This window comes from Nuphar pumila, chromosome 10 (genome assembly GCF_984573655.1).
Source record: "Nuphar pumila chromosome 10, dmNupPumi1.hap1.1, whole genome shotgun sequence".
In the NCBI taxonomy this organism is placed as follows: domain Eukaryota; kingdom Viridiplantae; phylum Streptophyta; class Magnoliopsida; order Nymphaeales; family Nymphaeaceae; genus Nuphar; species Nuphar pumila.
Genome location: NC_143258.1, coordinates 46,992,452 through 47,014,478, shown reverse-complemented (window position 1 = coordinate 47,014,478; position 22,027 = coordinate 46,992,452). Strand labels below are relative to the sequence as shown.

General features: G+C 35.5%; 1 protein-coding gene across 2 annotated transcripts in view; it reads left to right on the top strand.

The window, feature by feature from the left end:
* LOC149826795 (Melibiase family protein) overlaps positions 1-22,027 on the top strand; it is a 165,277-nt gene that overhangs the window by 131,319 nt on the left and 11,931 nt on the right. Inside the window, exons 11-12 of one of the 2 annotated variants that reach the window (XM_090018986.1) lie at positions 5,887-5,969; positions 7,159-7,249. In XM_090018986.1, coding sequence (XP_089875112.1) covers positions 5,887-5,969; positions 7,159-7,249 — 174 coding nt within the window. The remainder of the gene's footprint in view (positions 1-5,886; positions 5,970-7,158; positions 7,250-22,027) is intronic. The other variant, XR_016434796.1, reaches the window with a different exon arrangement.

Below are 22,027 nucleotides of genomic sequence, written 5' to 3'. Positions count from 1 at the left end.
GTCAACAGTATTGATAAGCCAAAACAGAATCTTGGCATATCACATTTTTTACTATTTGCACTTTTTCTCATAATTAGCTATAGCCTTAGTCCTCTCTGCATCGAAAAGAGGTACTTTCTCATTTTCCACCTTATTAAGAGTTAGTTTTAGCTCCGGATCGGATCCATCCACTAATCCTTACAACCCTTTTCCCCATACGTGCTGCTTCATAATAGAAGCCCACTTAACATGGTTAGTATCATTAAGCTTGATGGGCTTTGTGGTGACATTATCTTTGTCATCCATTTTTACAAGCGATAAAAAGGATAGAAAGAAGAAGAGAGAGAGAGTAGACAAGAAAATGAACACACACACTCCACCACAAATTTGGAGAAGACGTTAAAATATGTGTACTCGTACACACACACACACACACACATATATATATATATATATATATCTGTGTGTGTGTGCAATACCCGATAGGGGTATTTCTGTCTTTTTGCATTTGCTATATAGTTGTTTTTAGAAAACAACTATTCATTTTTTAGAATTAGTTTATATTTTATATTTTTTTATTTTTTTTTATTTCACGCAAGTGGGGGCCCCACATAGATTCGTTGGGGTGTGACCGTTGGGGGCTCCCAACGTCTCTATGGGGAGCCCCTTTTGGCCTCTCATTTTCCTCTCTTCTTTGTGCATAAATAGGGGCTTTCCCCTTTGTATTTACTACTTCTTGGAGCTTTTGCTCCATTGTAATGGGTGTTACACCCTTCTTCTCTTCAATGATATTAACTTATGCCTTATAGGCATTTTTGCCCCTTTCGTGGGTTTATGTGTTAGCACATTATGTGCTTGTATTTTCCCCTTTAGTGGGTATATCTGCACTTCATGTGCATTGTATTGGTTCATTATTGAACCTAATGTATTCAAAGTCGTTTCCTTACATGGTATCAGAGCAAGGTTGGGATCGAGTTGCTCTTTTGTTGCATCGGGAAGCGTGCTATTCAAGAAATTTTAAAGAAAAATGGTGAAGTCCTCATTTCTCTCTTTTGTTTCTTAAAATTATTCGGTATGCATTATATTTCTTTAAGTATTGTGCATTATGAAGAATTAGATATGTTTTGCATATGTGTTCTCTTTGTCATTATGAGTTTGGGTTCTTAACATTTCATTAAACTTTTTTTCATATATTATTCTTTTTCGTATGTCTTTTCTTGAAAATTTTTTATTGGTAAATCCTAGAACCGGTGAATTTGTTTTTCGAATAATTAAATATGTGATTGCTCAAAACATGGTCTAATGGGTCGATAAAAAATTATGACCATTGGAATTTTTTGAATTTATACCTAATTTTGGTTGTAAGAATATCGTTTATATGAAAAATAAGTCTTTTAAGAAAGTTATGTTAAAAGTAAAATGTTTGTGAGATATGTAGCATTGCTCACATACTCTCATCATAATTGTTGGTTCATATTAAAGGTATGTGTTTATCCACTAAAATATCCTATATGAGGCTTTTCATAATATCGTGTGATTGACATATATTAACTATGAAAAATTTCTTATTAATTTTTTTTTTCTACCTAATGAGTTCTTTTCATATAAGCAATATTTGATTAAGAAGGCATTTTATAATACCGGTTGAATTAAGTTTTAAAAATGATCTTATGAAATATGGTTATTTTCTTTACATTCTTCAATTCAATTTCAAGAATGTGTTTTATTATAAAATGTATGGTCTTCATTAATGTTTGTTGCATACTTATTACATTAGGAGTTGGTTATAATCTATTAAGTCATATGTTTTTAATAATATTATGAATTTTTTTTGTTTTTTAGATTTATGCCATAACGCAATCCTATTATTATTTTTTGTTGGAATTTTCTTCACTTTAATGAAGTTTTCCCTCTTCCTTTCGTATGTACCCTCTTTTGGGGATTTGTTTTTGTGTTGAATCTCTCTTTGAGAGGCCTTTTGATCCTTGTGAATCTTCTTATGAGAATATACTCTTTAAGAAGATTTCATGATTGTTATAAGCTTCTTTTTAAATGACAATATTGGTTTTTATGAGATCTTTTAAATATTACCATCTTTATGAATGCTTGGGAGTTCTCTCTCTTTTTTCAATAAGGGTTGTTTATATTGTCTTCTTTAGGGCTTGTGTTTGTTTTGTCCCTTAGTGGACTTGTGAGATTGTTTCTTTTATCGTTGTAAGTGCTTCCACAATATCTTGTTATATGTTGTCCTAAATTTGTTATTTGCTCATTTTAAGATTATTGTCATTCGACATCTTGTATTGCGTAAAAATGCATCTATTATCATTTGATGTGCATATAATTGCACTTTATATCTATTACAGTTAAAGGCTTGATTTGATTCTTGGATTACTCCAAATCGGTTCTTGCACATGACGTTGCTTAATATTCTATGTTGTGTTTGTGACATAAATAAGCCTTTTGATATAAATGACTTTTTTTTTAAAATTTGATCATGATTAGGCATAATTCGTGTTTATGCAAAATTATTATTGTGATTGATTATATTGGACCTTTGATTTGATTTTTTCAAATCGGCCTGCTTTGTAAAATCACGTATTTGGAAAATGATTTCCTTATGTGTTCTTTGCCTTTTTGTGGCATTTATATTTGTCCATCACATGTTATTTAATGCATCATTTGTTTGGCCTTATTATTGTTATATTAGAGATGTTTGTTAAGGTGTGTTATGTGCACCTTGTGTTATGTCATTTTAGGTTGTCAACTTGTAGTTTGACCCTAAAATGACTTGTTATGTTATTTCTAATTATGAGTGTGTCACTCATTTATTTTTTGCCATTGTTCCTATGGATGCTCTTAATTATGTGAACCTGTGATGGATATATGATGGTTGGAACCTTAAATGTTTTAAAGTATCTTAAAATCAATGTTTTATTTGTTATATGTTTGTCATTACAAGTCTTATTACCTCAAAAGTCTTCTCCTTTTATAACTCTTATCTAAGTGTCATCATATGTAGACAAGAATTTTATTACACCTTTGTGTGTTAGTAGCTCTTTGTTGGCTTTGTTCTCTTGGTCTAGTAGCTGAACACACTTGTCTTGAGTGTTATTATATGTAGACAAGGTACGTTGATTCACACCATGGTGTGTGATGTTAGTCCATGTTGGCATTTGTATCCTTGTTCTAGTCGCTGAGATGTATGCCCATGGTTGGCTTCTTTCACTCATTTCAAGTGTCATTTTATGTAGACAAGAGATGTATTGTGTTTTAGCCCATAGTTAGCTTGATACTCTTGTTCTAGTAGCTGAACATACTTGATCTTGAGTGTATTTTTACGTAGACAAGAGATGCTTTTGGTCTATGTTGGCGTGTATTCTCTTGTTCTTGTCGTTGATACACTCATTTCAAGTATTATTACATGTAGACAAGAGGTGTTTATACACACCTTTGTGTGTATCATTTGGCCTTTAATGACATTATAATTATGTTCTTGTTCTAGTAGCTTAACACTTAATTTGTGGGTTTTGGAGGACTAATGAGGTAGTTGCTTGTAGTGGATAAACTATTGTTGAAATTTGTGAAATTTCATTCATATTTTGTCTTTTAAAGATACAAGTGAATAATATCACTAATATGCATATTTTAAAATCAAATTGATTTTTTGGCATTTAATCTACATACTAAGTGCTTATGGTTTTGACCACCTTTGTATTTGATATGCAAAATGAGTTTTTGTAATTGCAATCATTTGAGTGAAATGTTCCTAAATATGTAAGGTTCTCTACTCAAATAACATTCATTCTTGAATCTTGGGTGGATGTTTTAATATACTTAGTCAAATCATGCTTCTTATATATGACATTTGTTTGACATAAACCTTCTCCCTAAAGATGTGAAAAACTCTATTGTTGATCTATGCGTGTTAAATATGCTTTTATAAAGCCCCCCTTATTGAAGTTCATATTCGTCATGCCTTTGGACATTTGTATCCGTGTTCTTTTGTGCGTGCACTTCTTCCTTTCAAGTATTGATAAATTTCTTTGAGTACTTATTGGGCCTTTGTGCAAAACGATTTGTGGAAGTTGGTGCACTTTATATGCATTGTCTCTTTGAAGACATTTATACATTGTTTTTCTTGAAGACTTTTTCACATAGTATTGAAATGATTATCCTATTATAATCTTCCATTTAGATATCCTTCTTTTGGATTTTGTTTTAAATGTCTCTCAATAGACATATTTCATATTAGTAAAGCATGATTTACCCTCATCCTTAAGGAATGTTGCCTCTTATCTAATGATTTGAAAAGTTGTTACTATCTTGTTTAAAACCTCTCTTGGTTGTCAATATATTATTGTTGCAATTCTTGGGTTAGAATATTTATTTTTCTTGTATACTTTGAGTCGTCTCTTGGTTTGTTTTTTCTCTACAGGATCGCTAAGATGTGGAACCTTAGATTCATCATGGATTCGATCAATGGAGGTACTATGAGGATGATTGCCAATAAAGACATTTGTTTTTGAAGACTTACATGTGAAAGCATATGTTGAAGATGGAGTTTTCCCTTGAAGACTTTTGAAGAATTGGACTCATTTTCAAGACTTTCTTTTGTTTTTCCAAACTTTCGGGGTTTTTTTCACGCAAAGTTTGAGGGGGGTGTTAAAATATGTGTACTCGTATACACACACACACACACACACACACACACATATATATATATATATATATATATATATATATATATATATATATATATATATATATATATATATATATGTGTGTGTGCAATACCCGATAGGGGTATTTCTGTCTTTTTGTATTTGCTATATAGTTGTTTTTAGAAAACAACTATTTATTTTTTAGAATTAGTTTATATTTTATATTTTTTATATTTTTTGTTTTTTTATTTCACGCAAGTGGGGGCCCCACATAGATTCGTTGGGGCCTCCAACGGTCACAAATGTGACCGTTGGGGGCTCCCAACGTCTCTATGGGGAGCCCCTTTTGGCCTCTCTTTTTCCTCTCTTCTTTGTGCATAAATAGGGGCTTTCCCCATTGTAATGGGTGTTACACCCTTCTTCTCTTCAATAATATTAACTTATGCCTTATAGGCATTTTTGCCCCTTTCGTGGGTTTATGTGTTAGCACATTATGTCTTGTATTTTCCCCTTTAGTGGGTATATCCGCACTTCATGTGCATGTGTATTGGTTCATTATTGAACCTAATGTATTCAAAGCCGTTTCCTTACAGACGCACCACCAAGTAAGCTCCAAAGAAGGATCACATGAACACTTGAGAGAAGACTTTCAAATGCACGACCACAATCATATATACTTGGATTTGAATCACCAACAGGCTTTATCACCAAGCTCTGATATTATGTAAAGAATCAAGTAGCTTTTAATGACGAACCAAAGTGTTCACCAATATCAAGTGAACAATACACAAGTGTTCTCTAAGAAACACACTCACAAAACCCACAAAGAGGCTCACAATATAAAGAATAAGATTTTATTAGTCATCACAAGTTTTGAAAATGCATACTTTACTAGGGGAAGAACCCTGTATATACACAAGAGAGGATAGTAGAGAGGGCTAAGAGAGCCAAAGAAAGGGAGATAAGCTAGATTTCTAGCTGTTGGAACAATCCAACGGCTAGAAATCTAACCGTTGGGATCTTAGTCAACTTAGGTTGACTAAGCCCAAAAAAGTGAAAAGTAAAGAAATAAAAAAGAAATATAAATATGTATATTTATATTATGTACATAATATATATATATATGTATATATTATAGTATATACATATATATATATACAGTTTTATATGTATGTACAATTTTAACAGTATTTTGGAGATGAAATCACTGTAGAATGTTAACAAGGATTTTTTTGGCCTTGTGTAGATCCGGACATGTTGGAGGTTGGTAATGGAGGGATGACTTACCAAGAATACCGTGCACATTTTAGTATATGGGCTTTAATGAAGGTCTCTCTCTCTCGCTCTCTGTTTCTAATCTTTACAGTTGAAATTTGATATATTGGTAAGGCACTTCAGTATTTTGTCAAACAGAAACGTTCTATCTATAGTGTTCTTTGTATACAATGGATTGTACCGTAACTTCATGGGACAACTGATTTTTCTATGCCTGTGGCTCTGATTTGACTCTATTTGCAAGCTTCTTTTGATACCACATGATCTCTTTCTGTAATTGTATGATTAGCTTTTCTCATTAATCTTTCTTAAGGTGCAAATATGTACCTGAAAGAAAAAATTAATTTACCTCAGTTCAAATTAGAAAGCCTCAGAAGGCTAATGTCCATTCAACCTAAATGTATCTTTAAGGTTTGTTAAAATCTGTCTTTGGAAAGTCTGGATTGGAAAGGTATAAACTACGCTTGACTTTGTGCAAGTTCCGTCAGTACTTCCTTTTATGAGATGCCTCATGTTCAGCTTATTTCCTAAGGAAGATGGGATTTCTGTCAACTTTCTGGGGAAAATATTTACAAATACCAGCTTGATCCGTGTTGCATGCTTAGGGCTACTGTTGTCTTGGGACATGAAGCAATTGTTATCATTAAGAAACAGCGCAGATTATTGTGAGAGTTAACAAGAAACAACAATTTGATTGCAACTTCTACCATGCATGTTTCCTTATGCCAATGGATCTTTAGATGCCGGGCATGATAATGTTATTTTGCAGCATGTACTAGAAGAATTAACCATGTATCTTTGCTTATAATATTCTCATGTCATCAGAACCTAGATTTCTTGTCATGTTGGACTCGCTCTTCCAACATTTGATTTGTTGTTTCAGATATTTTAGCTTGGGATTGACGGCCATCTGACACTGGATTTGATCTCACATATTATAATTTCAGAAGTTTTTAATTATGGTTAAATAAGATTAGTATCAGTAAGCATGTCAGATGTAATCTTATGACCTACAAAAGTATCCAATCTCATTGTCTGATATGTGAAACAGAAGTATAATTTTATCTTTTAGTTTTCATTTCATGTTGCAGCGTATAGCAATTTTTCTCATTTCTTTATTTTATTTTTTCAACTTAAAAACAGAATTTAGTGAAGTATCAAGCTTCTGGCTAACTTTATACTTTAGAGACTTACCTAACACTAGAAAAGTGTTCTTGCATTACAAGTATTATGTACTTTGCAGGCTCCTCTACTAATTGGTTGTGATGTAAGGAACATGACTGCAGAAACATTGGAAATCCTGAGCAATAAGGAGGTTATTGCTGTAAACCAAGGTAATTTTTAGAAGTGCTGTGTTAACATGAATAATCACTAGCAAATCGAGGATATCATAACAATAAATGTCACTTATTCTTTGAGATTTCATTTATGTGCATGTGCTCCTACGAGCCACGAGGAAACCTACCAAGTTGTAATGAAAAGAGGCGGAAGCACCAATAGGGCAAAAGGTCATTCTTTAAGAGTGACTACAAGAGCCAAGAACACAAACACCAAATGTGCACACACAAAAACTCACAAATATAGAAAATGACTTAAAGTCATAAGTTGGATTTATTGAAGAAAGGAAGAGAAGGGTGTAAAAACCCATGCTTACAAGAGGGGAACACCTCCTCTATTTATAGAGGAGGAGGGCACAAGAAGGGACCACAAGGGGGCTCCCTTGTAGTCGTTGGGAGCCCCCAACGGTCAGAAATCTGACCGTTGGGGCCCCAACGACTACAAGAGTGGGGCCCCTTGTGGTTCAAACAAAAGGAAAAATAAAAAAAGAAAAAGGTAAAAAAAGAAAAGGAAAAAAGAAAAAGTGAAAAAATAAAAGGTACATTTGCAGTTTTACAAGAATACCCCTATCGGGTATTTCACTAAAAAGAATATGTATATATATACATTTATGTATACGAATGTATATATATATATATAAGTATATGTATATATATATATATATATTTTAACACGCCCCCTCAAACTTTATGGGGAGAAGACCGAAAGTTTGCTAAGGAGAAACATAAATCGTGGAGTCGGGAGCGCTTTGGTGAAGAAGTCAGCTAGTTGATATTCTGAAGTAACATATGGTAATGAAATAGTCCCTCTGAGGTATTCGTCTCGAACATAATGGCAATCCATTTTGATATGCTTTGTCCACTCATGAAAGGTGTGATTGCTGGCAATGTATATCGCACTTTTGTTATCACAGCAGAGCTTGGTAGGAGTGGAAGTGAGGACGCCCATGTCAGCAAGGAGACTTCTGAGCCATACGATTTCCATAGTTGTCATCGCCATAGCCCGATATTCAGCTTCAGTAGATGATAAGGAGACCTTCTGCTGCTTCTTGCATCTCCACGAGATAAGAGATTCACCTAAAAAAATACAAAGACCCGTAATTGAGATACGATCATTGGGATTTTCTCCCGAGTCAGCATCAGTAAAAGCAGTCAATTCAAGAGATGAGGAAGAGGATAAGAAGAGTCCCTTGGAGATGGTATTCTTGATATATCGCACAATTCTCATTACGGCCGCCATATGAACCGTGGTAGGTGCGTGCTGAAACTGGCTCGCTGCATGAACCGCATGAGCTATGTCAGGACGGGTGATGGATAGATAGGTGAGGGATCCAATTAATTGACGGTAAGGAGTTGGATCTTTAAGAAGAACACCATCTTCAAGTCTTAGTTTCGCATTGATAACTTCGGGAGTCTCAACTTTCTTGTCATCAGATATTCCTGATTTGGTACAAATTTCTGCAGCTAACTTCATTTGAGATAAGATTTATCCTCAAGCGGAATAAGCCACTTCAATTCCTAAAAAATATCTCAAATAACCAAGGTCAGACATATCAAAAGTATCTTTTAGCATAGATTTAACATCATTTACTCCCTTTTTGTCATTCCTAGTGATGATCATATCATCAACATACAGCAGTAGCATAAGAATGGAGTCACCTGTCCTTTTAACAAAAAGAGCAGTATCAGTATAGCAAGAAGAAAAACCTAAATTGATTAATACATTACTAAACCTGTCATACCAAGCTTTAGGAGCTTGCTTAAGTCCATATAAAGCCTTTTTTAATTTTAAAACTTTTCATTTAAATTCATCCCTGGAGGTGGTTCCATATAAACTTCTTCATTTAAATTATCATTCAAGAAAACATTTTTAACATCAAGTTGAAAGATTGGCCATTTTTTAACAGAAGTTATAGCAATAAGGGCTCGAACACTAGTCATTCGAGCAACTGGGGCAAAAGTTTCATCATAGTCTACCCCATACTCTTGGGCATATCCTTTGGCTACCAACCTAGCCTTATATCTTTCTAATGAACCATCACTCTTAGTTTTTACTTTAAACACCCATCTACATCCAATGGGTTTCTTGCCATTGGGAGGATCAATGATTTCCCAAGTTTGCGTCCTTTTAAGGGCATTAAGTTCAAGTTCCATAGCTTCATTCCAATGAGCATATTGTTTAGCATCATTGTAATGAGATGGTTCATGAAAGGAGTGAAGAGCAAGTAGACATGCTGGATAGTTAGGAGAAAAAGAGTCATAAGAAACAAATCTATTTGGTATCTTGGGAATGCGATTTGATCTTCTTTGAGAGGTTTCTTCTATCGACTCATTTTGAGAAAATCTTTCAAGGGCACAAGGAGGATTTCTTTCATTCCTTCTAGAGTAGACTTGTATTTGTCTTGAAGCATTTTCTTCTAAGTTTGGATCATTATTTGGATGTTCAACAAGATCTTCATTAAGAGGTTCACTAGGATCAACATGATCATCTATGATGTTTTCTTGAGGTAACAAGTCAAATAAAAAGGAATAGTCAATATTTTCATTTGGTTGATGCGAAAAACCATTTTCTTCTTCGAGAAATGTGACATCTTTTGAGATATAAAGTTTATTCTTAAGTATGTCAAAACATCGATATCCTTTTTGTTTTTCGCCATATCCTAAGAAAATACATTCAATAGCCCTAGGAGAAAATTTATCATTTTTGCGAGTTAAAACAAAGCATTTACATCCAAAAATTCTTAATCTTTTATAATCGGGAGACATATTGTAAAGTTTTTCAAATGGAGAAAGATTTTTCAAAGAGGATGAAGGGATTCTATTGATGAGATATGTTGAGGTTAGAACCGCTTCGGCTCAAAAGGATTTTGGGATATTTTTTGAAATCAATAATGTTCTTGTAGTTTCTATTATGTGCCTATGCTTTCTTTCTGCAAGACCATTTTGTTGCGGAGTGTTGGGACAAGAACGTTGATGACAAATTCCATTTTCTTTTAAGTAACTTTGAAAATCATTAGACATATATTCTCCTCCCAAATCGGACCTAAGAATAGATAGATTTCCCAAAAAATGACTTTAACCATTGCATGAAATTCTTTAAAGAAGGAGAAGACTTCGGATTTGCGACTTAGGAAGTATATCCACGTAAATCTAGTGAAGTCATCAATAAAGACCACATAATACGAAAAACCTCCTTTAGATAAGATTGGAGAGGGTCCCCGCACATCGGAATGAACAAGTTCAAATGGCCGAGTGGTAAAGTAACTTCTTTGAGGAAATGGAGTAACTTTAGATTTCCCAAAAATGCAATCTTTATAAGTCATATGATTATCTTTACAAGTATTGTCCAAAAACGGGAAAAGAGACATTTTTACAAAATTTGGATGACCAAGTCTCTCATGGCAAATTCCAATACTTTTGTCTTTAACAAGATTGCAAGATGATTTAGATGGAAGCGTCAAAAAGTCCATAAAATAGAGATCACCCCTTCTATGGCCTTGCCCAATCAGCTTCCCTGACTGGAGATCCTGCACGGTGCAATCTTTAGGTGAAAAAGAGACTTGGCATCCATGGTCGGTGATTTGGGAAACGGAAAAAAGATTTAAATTAATTTTTGGAACGACTCTTACTTTAGGAACAAAAAAGTTTTGAGAATTTTTGAAGTCAAGTGTTTCAATACTTTCAATTCTCAATGACGTTCCTGTGAAAGTATCTCCAACAAGATACTAATATCAAGACCTTAATATTCTTGATATTGAACCCACCACAAAAGCACAATAAGAACACTTTAGAACACTTGTGCACAAAAAGCACAACCCACAAATAACTCACAAATGCACAAAGGCATAAAATAATGGAATCAATTTATTGAGAACTTGGGCTTTGACTCAAAGCCATGGAGAAATACAAAGGGGAGAACCCCTATTTATAACATCACTAAAGGGGGCCTTGGAGGGGCTCCACCCATAGTCGTTGGAGCCCCTCCAACGGTCACAAATGTGACCGTTGGAGAGGGCCCAACGACTATGTTGGTGGGCCCCCCAAGGTACCTTTTTGGTACTCATCCAAAAAGAAATAAAAAGGAACAAAAAGAAAAATAAAAATAAAAGGAAAATAATTACAGTCACATCCGAAAAGTGAATGTGCGCAAAAATAGGAAAAAGACTAAACTACCCTTATGACAAAATAAATAGAAATATATATTTTATATATATATTTGAGTAGATACATATACATATATATTAATATATGTATATGTATTACCATATATATATAAAATATATATATTACATTATATGATTATGTACATAATTTAACACCCCCCCTCAAACTTAGGGCAGGATGACCGAGAGTTTGCTAAGAAGGAAGTTGAAGCGCGGAGCACACAAGGCTTTAGTGAAGAAGTCCGCCAACTGATACTCGGACGTGACGTATGGAAGGTCAATGATTCCTTGGAGATACGCCTCCCGAACATAGTGACAGTCCATCTCGATATGTTTAGTCCGCTCATGAAAAGTGTGATTTTTAGCAATATAAATCGCACTTTTGTTGTCACAGCAAAGCTTGGTAGGCCCTTCAATTTTGATTCCCATATCTTCCAGCAACTGATGAATCCAAACAATTTTCATGGTAGTAGTCGTCATGGCACGATATTCAGCTTCAGTTGATGATAGAGATATCTTTTTCTGCTTCTTGCATCTCCATGAGATCAATGAGTCTCCTAAGAATACACAAAAACCAGTGGTGGAGTGACGGTTATTTGGGTCACCTCCCCAATCAGAGTCAGTATAAGCAATTAATTTTAACTCAGAACAGGAAGACAAAAAGACTCCCTTATTAATAGTGTGCTTTAGGTATCTCACGACACGCAAGATAGCACCCATGTGAACAGAAGTTGGTGCATGCTGAAATTGACTTGTTGTATGCACTGCATGTGAGATATCTGGTCTGGTGATACTTAGATACATCAACGAGCCTACTAGTTGCCTGTAGGGAGTAGGATCGGAGAGAGGAACACCATCATCAATCTTCATTTTTGCTCCTACTATAGCAGGAGTTTCACAAACTTTATCATCTGTAATACCTGACCTGTCAATAATCTTAGATGCAAGCTTAGTTTGAGACAAAAAATACCCTCTATGAGAGTATGCAACCTCAATACCCAAAAAATAAGTTAAGAAACCCAAATCAGACATTTCAAACTTATCCTTTAATATGGACTTTATGCTTTTGATCCCTTTAGAATCACTCCCAGTAATAAGCATGTCATCCACGTATAGCAACAGAATAACAATCCCTGCATTAGACTTTCTAACAAACAAAGCAGTATCAGTAAAGCATGATGAAAAACCATTATCTAGCATCACAGAGTTAAACCTATCATACCAAGCTTTGGGAGCTTGTTTTAAACCATACAGTGCTTTCCGAAGACGAAGCACTTTCCCTTTAGGATACTCCATTCCAGGAGGAGCATCCATATATACTTCTTCGTTTAGATCTCCGTTTAAAAATGCATTCTTAACATCCATCTGATAGATGTTCCATTTGTTTATTGAAGCAATAGTTATAAGACATCGGACGGTGACCATCCGAGCAACGGGGGCAAAAGTCTCCTCATAATCAATCCCATATTTTTGACCATACCCTTTTGCAACCAAGCGGGCCTTATATCTCTCAAGAGACCCATTACTCTTAGTTTTGACTTTAAACACCCATCTACACCCTATTGCTTTCTTATCTTTAGGAAGGTCTTGAAACTCCCAGGTTTTTGCTTTCTTTAGGGCTTCAAGTTCATTGTTCATAGCAACTATCCATTCTGGGTATTTTCGTGCTTCCTCAAAATCTCTAGTTTCTATGTACGAATGAATGGCGCTTAGACAAGCTCTATATTTGGGTGAAAAAGACTCATATGAGATGAACCTAGAAGGAGGTTTTCTTGATCTTTCGGTCCTACGAAGATTTCCTTCACTTGAAGGGGTAGACTCACTATCATATCTTTCGAGGGCACTTCTAAAAGTACTCCTATCTCTATGAGAGTAGGTTATAGGATCTCTATGTGGTTCTTCATTAATGGATTGATCAGTATGAGTTTCAACATTTTGATTTGTTTCATCATCGCTAGTATCATCATCTTCAGTTAATAAATCAAACAGAAAAGAATAATCTATATTCTCATCATTAGTTTCAAGTTTTTCGAAACCACTAACATTTTCCAAGAAGCTTACATTTCTGGAAACATAAAGTTTATCACTCTTAACATCATAACAGCGAAAACCTTTATGAGTTTCAGAGTAACCAAGAAAGGCACAAGGAATGGCCTTAGGGGAAAGTTTGCCATTTTTATCAGTAAGGACAAAACATTTACATCCAAAAACCCTTAACCTGCTATAATCAGGTTCTTTTTCGTATAATTTTTCAAACGGGAAAATCTTGTTCAAGTTTTTAGATGGAAGTCTATTTATGAGATAGACAGAGGTAAGAGCGGCCTCCACCCAGAGTTTTTTCGGTATATTTTGAGAAACGAGCAAAGTTCGTGTGGTTTCAATAATATGCCTATGTTTCCGTTCAGACAACTCATTCTGTTGGGGGGTTTTGGGACAAGACTTTTGATGAAGAATTCCATAGTTTTCAAGATAGCTTTTAAATTCATTGGAAAGGTATTCGCCACCCGAATCGGTTCTAAAAATTTTCAAATTTCCATTGAATTGATTTAAAACCATCATATGAAATGTTTTGAAAGTTGAAAAAACTTCATATTTATGTTTAAGAAAATATATCCAATTAAACCTGGTGAAATCATCCACAAAGATAACATAGTACGAAAAGCCTCCCTTGGATATCACCGGAGCTGGACCCCATACATCGGAGTGAACGATTTCAAAAGGTTTTGTTGTAAACATGGATCTTTGAGGAAAAGGAAGACTTCTCATTTTTCCAAGAATATATTCATTACAAACAAAATTTTCATTACAAAGATGCTTAATAAAAGGCAAATAAGAGATTTTAACAATGTTGGGATGACCCAATCTCTTATGCCATACATGAATATCTTTGTTTTGAGCAACATTACAAAATTGATTCTTGGGAATTTTAAGAAAATCAACATAGTAGAGGTCTCCTCTCCTAGAGCCTTCCCCAATCAATTTCCCGGACTGGCGATCCTGTATCCAACATTTATTAGAAGAGAATTTTATATCGCAACCATAGTCCGAGAGTTGAGAAACGGAAAGTAAATTTAAGTTTAGTTTTGGAATAAGACGAATTTTTGGAATAAAAAAATCTTGTTTTTCAAAATTACCCATTCCTTTAATTTCAAGAAGGGTTCCATCCGCGGTTGAGACAAAAGATGGAAGGCGATTTTCAGAATAATTAGAAAGAAAACAATGACTTGGAGTCATATGAAACGAAGCACCAGAATCAAGTAGCCAAGATGTCTTACCAAGAGAGGAAGAAGATGACATGGCGGCTCCAGAAGTGCCTCCTTTGAGAAGAGGTTGAAGAGCATCCATAATTTGATGAAGCGAAAGAGGTTCATTTGATGTTGAAGGTCGTTCCTCCGATTGGGATGCTAAAGCCGCGGCGAGGAATTTCTTCCATTTAGGACAATTGGGTTTAATATGTCCCGGTTCTTTACAAAAATGGCAAGTTAATTTGCTATAATCTCTCTTGCCATATCGATCATTTTGCCCTTGATTTTTGAAATGGGGCGGTTTGTAGGTCTTCAAATTATTACCGGGTCTTGACACGGCATTGACCACTTCATAGTCATTTTGAGAAGGTGTAGCAAGAATGCTTGGGTTATTTTTACTAATCCCCATACATGTTTCCTCACCACTTAGCTTGGTGATGACATCTTCAATAGATGGGGAGGTAAAAGCCGATAGAAGGGAGGACCGAATTTGCTCAAATTCGGGTCTAAGACCATTCAAGAAGTTGAAGAAACGATCTTCCTCAAGTTGTTTGTGCCTTAACTCAATAGCTTCTCCACTCCATTTTGGTTCGAGCATGGCAAGCTCGTCCCAAATAGATGATAATTCGGCAAAATATTCCTGAATAGATAAATCATTTTGTTGAAGAGTCAAGGCTTTCTTTTGGAGGTAGTATTTGTGAGACAAGTCTCTTGACGTATACATTTTTTCAAGGTATAGCCAAGCTTCGGAGGCCCTTTTAAATTTGATGATGTTGGCATTGATCTTGGTTTCAACGGACGAAAAAATCCAAGACAATATTTTGAAGTTCTTCATTTCCCACTCATCATGCCTTCTGGAATATTCTTCTAAGGCCTTTTGTCTATCTTCTCCTTCAAGAATTTTGATTTCCCCTTTCTCTATAATAGAAAGCTTGGGTTCGGGTTCCGATATGGATCCTTGAACATAACCCCAAAGACCTTTCCCTTTGATGTGGGCTTCCATGTTGCCGGCCCAAACATGGTAGTTTGAACCACTAAGTTTAAAACCAAGGGAGAAGTGGGAGTCTTTTTCACCCATTATGGAGAAGAGAAGATGAAAGATAAAGTGTACCTTAACGGATTTTCAACCTTTTCTTGACAAAAGTTGCTTCTAAAATATTGCCCGGAGCAAGTGCTTTACTCAAAAACTTCACTAGCTTGAGGGCACGATTTTCGAGGTGCTTCACAAGAGGCAAGATACACGATCTTCTTTCTTCCAACGAGGCTCTGATACCATGTGAAAGTATCTCCAACAAGATACTAATATCAAGACCTTAATATTCTTGATATTGAACCCACCACGAAAGCACAATAAGAACACTTTAGAACACTTGTGCACAAAAAGCACAACCCACAAATAACTCACAAATGCACAAAGGCATAAAATAATGGAATCAATTTATTGAGAACTTGGGCTTTGACTCAAAGCCATGGAGAAATACAAAGGGGAGAACCCCTATTTATAACATCACTAAAGGGGGCCTTGGAGGGGCTCCACCCATAGTCGTTGGAGCCCCTCCAACGGTCACAAATGTGACCGTTGGAGAGGGCCCAACGACTATGTTGGTGGCCCCCCCAAGGTACCTTTTTGGTACTCATCCAAAAAGAAATAAAAAGGAACAAAAAGAAAAATAAAAATAAAAGGAAAATAATTACAGTCACATCCGAAAAGTGAATGTGCGCAAAAATAGGGAAAAGACTAAACTACCCTTATGACAAAATAAATAGAAATATATATTTTATATATATATTTGAGTAGATACATATACATATATATTAATATATGTATATGTATTACCATATATATATAAAATATATATATTACATTATATGATTATGTACATAATTTAACAGTTCCATCGACCGTTGAAACATAGGAGGACATGGGTTCGGAAAAGACATTTGAAAGAGAGTTTTTATGAGATGTCATATGAAAAGAAGCACCAGAGTCTAGTATCCACATACCTGGAAGTGATGAAGAGTAGGCGATAGCGGCTCCGGATGTTGAAGGAGAAGACTTGAGAAGGTGTTAGAGAACTTCGGAGATATGATTAAGAGTTTCTTTGATATCTCCTTCTTTGGTACTTTCTTCCTTCTTTGGAGAACTTTCTCCAACCGCGGCAACCTTTCCTTTAAGCTTTGGACAAACCGGTCTAATGTGCCCCGGTTCATTACAATAGTGGCATATAATTCCCTTTCTAGGCCCATTGCTATTTTTGTTAAAGTGGGGAGGTCTATATGCTTTAACATTCGATCTGGGCCTATTAACGGCCAAAACTTCATCACTCCTAATGCTCAAGCCAAGTAGAGTTTCTTCTTGACATATCTCGGCAAGGGCATCTTCAATAGGTAGGGCTTTGCTTCTATAGAGAAGGGATGCCCTCACTTGTTCAAATTCCGGGCGAAGACCATGGAGGAATTGAAAAAAGTGCTCCTTTTCAATTTGTTCCCTTCTTAGCTCAATATCTTGTGGAGCAACCCATTTAGGCTCAAGGAGGGCAAGCTCATCCCAAAGAGGGGTTAGAGAGCTAAAATAGTCCCGGACACTCATATCCATTTGTTTGGTGGAACGAATTTTTTCTTGACAAAAGAATTGCCGAGCAAGATCCTTTTGGGTATACATACCCTTAAGGAAAAAACAAGCATCATTGGCCCTTCTAAATTTGGCAATATTAGCACAATTTTTAAGGTCTACATTGTTCATAAACCATGCCAAAATTTTGGCATGGTTACTTCCACAATCCTCAATTTTGGATTGATGTTCATTAATGGTTTTGATGCGCTCATCGCCATCTAAAGCCTTTTCAACTTCATTTTCAATTTTTGTAAGAACAAGAGAGGGTTCGGGAGTAGTTCCCATAACAACGCCCCAAAGTTTCTTACCTCTTAGATGATTTTTCATAGCGGAGGCCCACATGAGATAGTTGGACCCATTTAGCTTAAAAGAAAGCTCCACTTTAGAGTCACGTTCCATCGGCGCCAAGTAAGCTTCCTTTCTTCAAAACTTTGAGAGGCACGCGTTCCAAGGTGACAAAAGAAAAGCCCAATCACCAACCTGGCTCTGATACCATGTAATGAAAAGAGGCGGAAGCACCAATAGGGCAAAAGGTCACTCTTTAAGATTGACTACAAGAGCCAAGAACACAAACACCAAATGTGCACACACAAAAACTCACAAATATAGAAAATGACTTAAAGTCATAAGTTGGATTTATTGAAGAAAGGAAGAGAAGGGTGTAAAAACCCATGCTTACAAGAGGGGAACACCTCCTCTATTTATAGAGGAGGAAGGCACAAGAAGGGACCACAAGGGGGCTCCCTTGTAGTCGTTGGGAGCCCCCAACGGTCAGAAATCTGACCGTTGGGGCCCCAACGACTACAAGAGTGGGGCCCCTTGTGGTTCAAACAAAAGGAAAAATAAAAAAAGAAAAAGGTAAAAAAAGAAAAGGAAAAAAGAAAAAGTGAAAAAATAAAAGGTACATTTGCAGTTTTACAAGAATACCCCTATCGGGTATTTCACTAAAAAGAATATGTATATGTATACATATGTATATATATACTTATATATACGAATGTATATATATATATAAGTATATGTATATATATATATATATATATATATATATATATATTAACACAAGTAACCACCAAATAGGTTTAAATGTGATGGCTGGATCGGTAGAGTTGTGTTATCTTTAACCGACAGGTCTCATGTTCAACCCTATCAGGGGGCTATCCAACCAATCAGATGACAGCATACACTCCCCGAAAAGAAAAAAAAGAAATGAAAAATGGGCATTCATTAAGCGTGGTGCATCATATTTAGGATTCTTCTCTTTCCAGCTGAAGAATTCAATTGGACGAGTCAGGTGAACATTATTAACATTCACCCTAATGGGTGGAACACTATATTAACCCTATACAGATAATCAAATAGCTATAAATTTTGCAATTCTTCAGGTTACTTTGAAATGATTGTAAGCAAGAGATGAAAAGGGCTTCAGGAATTTGTTTCAAATGGGAAAATTTTGGAGTTAAGTAGATTTGCTCTCCTTTTAATCCCAAAAGAATCTTCAACTGAGGATACTGCTTTCTTGAATGTTTGAAGAATGGATTCTTATCATCCTCCAAGCTTGCCTTCATTCCAAACTTAGAATCCATGAATATATTTTCACGTTGTAAAGTTGAATAAAACCAGCATTCATTTAAAAGTAGATATAGAAAAGCTTTTGACTCCATAAAACCAGCATTCATGTCAAGTTGACCTGTTGTCTCCTTTTTTCCTTGATTATTTCTGAAGGCTTACTTCCATTATAAAGCATGCAACTCAAGGAAGTCTTTTAAAGGGTTAATATTATCCAGGTTTCCTTCGTCATCTCTAATTTGTGAATGATTTCCTTGTATTTGAGGAAGTTTCTTTTCAGAAAATGTGGAGAAGTTGGTTAATGCTTATATTTTTGTTGTTTAATTTTTGAAAATTATGATCATAAATGTGGTATCGTGTTTTTTGCATAGTTACCAGATCGAGCATGGCTATGGGAAGGGATGCATGAAATGGAAGTAGGGAAGAAAGTGTTAAATGAAATGTGAAGGATACAGCATGAGCCATTCATGAGGCATTATGGAAGTGATAAAGCAAACATGCAGGAAGCTGTATGGAAGTGAAAGTGGAACAGAGTAGGAAATGACATAGAAAAGGATAAGCAGCAACGTAGAAGCAGCATGAAAGAGAATATAAGCCTTTTCATGATTTAAAACAGCATGTAATAATATAGAAAACAAAAGGCAAGGTAGAAGCAATTGGGAAGTGAAGTGAAAGTGATTGGGAAGCAAATGGAATCCTCTTCCCATTACATAGGAAGAGTGCTTCTGAAGTTTCTTAGGTAATTCAAATATCTATGTCTTTTCAACACTTGGATGTGAATTGGGATTCTTGTCTATGAAACATTTGGGTTCACCAATTTAAGAGAGCATCTCAAAGGCAATATATTGGGCAAGGATCAAGGATTGAGTTCTCCATGGAATCCAATCATGGTTGACTAGGACATTGTCCTTGGATCGCATAATCACATTTATATCCCATTGTTTTCAATGCCTAAGAGGGTTAACAGAAGATTGGCTTGGCACCTGACTAAATTTTTGTTATGCACACTTTAATAGCAATCGCTTTCATCTTGTCTCTACTAGAGATCCAACAAATACAGTTTGATAAATATTGCTAATTCATTGTTCTAACACCCAACGTGTTTAACAACTACTAGGTGTCGTTCCAACTTTTTGGGTGCATGGCTATGAGGCTTTGCCACCACAAGGTGATAAGTTTGGTTTATCTCGATGATGAATCCATGTCTAGAGAGGGAGAAGTGTTTTCCTGTAATATCGTGTATTTTCGTACTTAGTCATTTTATGAGATTTTTGAAAATTTGGCTAAGTCTGGGAGAAAATTCGTTTGAGGTTCGATTTTTAGACCGATGTCTTTGAGTTTGGGCTTGGCCCAGGTTCCATCGAAAAGGTCGTAACGAGCCAATCGAAGCAAGATAACAAGGTTTTATTTTTTACCTTTAAATTCAAGCAAAATTTGGGTTATTTTCGGGCGAAATTCAAAATTTGGTATTGTGTAATATATCGTTGGATGCGCCTCGAAATTCTGAGCGCAACGATATTTTACTTTTCTGAATTCGAGTACCGATTGCCCCGGAAATCACAATTTTTCAAAAAAGGAGCACGAGATGGATCTGGGGTTGGATCAAATTGGATCCAAGGCCTAGGATCCGAATTTTTATGGGTTTTGGTTTTATTTAGGTCCTACTTCAAATTTGGATTTGATCTAGGTTTTGATCCATTTTCGTTTTGGGTATGGGTTTGGACCTTGGGTCTGGATCCAAATCCAAACCCAATGTCTTTCCAGCTTTAAATTCAATTCAAAGCCTTAAATTGAGGTTTATTATAGTTAAGAAGCCTCTAGGGTTAATTTGGTTATTTTTGGAAATTTTTAAATAATTTTAATTAATTAATAATCAATAATTAATTAAATAAATAATCATTATTCCGAATTTGTATTGTTGGGATGAGTGGGACTCTCTAAAAGAGTCCCTATTCTTACCTAAGAGGGTTAAGAGAGTTTTAGAAAGTTTGAAAGTTTTAAAAATAAGAAAAAGTCAACTTTCTTTTAAAAAATTCAAAATTTTAAGAAACCAAAGGGGGAGAGAGAGTGGGCTGGAGAAGGGGGAATGTCACCCCCTCTCCCACCCTTTATTTAAAGTGAAAAAAAAGAAAGAGAGAGAACAAAGGAAGAAGGAAAAGAGAAAGAAAGAGGGAAAGAAAAGGAGAGTGAAAGGGAAGGGAAGGAAAGAGAGGAAGAAGAAGAAGAGGATCTTCTTCTCCAACCCATTCAATCCTCCCACCATTGTTTTCTTCGAGTTTGTCAAAGGTACGGGTTCTTTCTTGTGAATCTTGTGAGAAATCGAATTCTGATTCGATCTCCATGCGTTATTTAGTGCAAATCCATGGAAAAATGGTGAATCTATGTGTTCACCCTAGATTACATGGACGGGGATACATAGATCCTCCTCTATATGGGTATTTTAGGCTCTTTTCATATAAAAAAAATTTGTGTATGGGGTTTTTATTCAAAACAGAATTTTGTTTCATGATATGTGGATCTTTTATGAATCCCTTTTTCTAGATATGAATATTTCAATAGTGGGTTTGATTTGAGCTATGCAAAAGCATGCTAATATGTCGTGTGATCGTGGTTTACACATGCATTTGAAGCCTGATTTTGTTAATGCATGCAAGTACAGATTTGATAATGTATTACACTCATTTTTTGTTCGTAAAACTAAGCTTAGGCATGTACTGTTTTAAAAAAAAAAGGTTTTTGGGTCATTAGTTGTTAAATATGTATATGTAAATGAATATATTTCTGTACTGTATTGTACCACTTGTACAGCATACTGTACTGTATTGTACTATTGTACTGTATTGTACAGCATACTGTACTGTATTGTACTATTGTACTGTATTGTACCACTCGTACAACATATAAATATCAATGGAAAGGGGAGAAGACATCATTGCCGCCCAACATTTTTTTTTCTCTCTTCCCTCTTACCTCTCTCTCTATCTCTTGCTACGATAGTAAGGTGACTCCCACATCTGATTTCTCACATGGTATCAAAGCCAAGGGCGTGGTAATCACGATCATCTGGAAGGCCCCTAAGGACCTTGACGTGCGTTTTTGGGCGTTCTCAAGGAAAGTGTTTTTTTTTTTCATCTTTTCTCTGTTGTTTCTCCGTTGAATCACTATATTTCGACGTCGTTTCTTC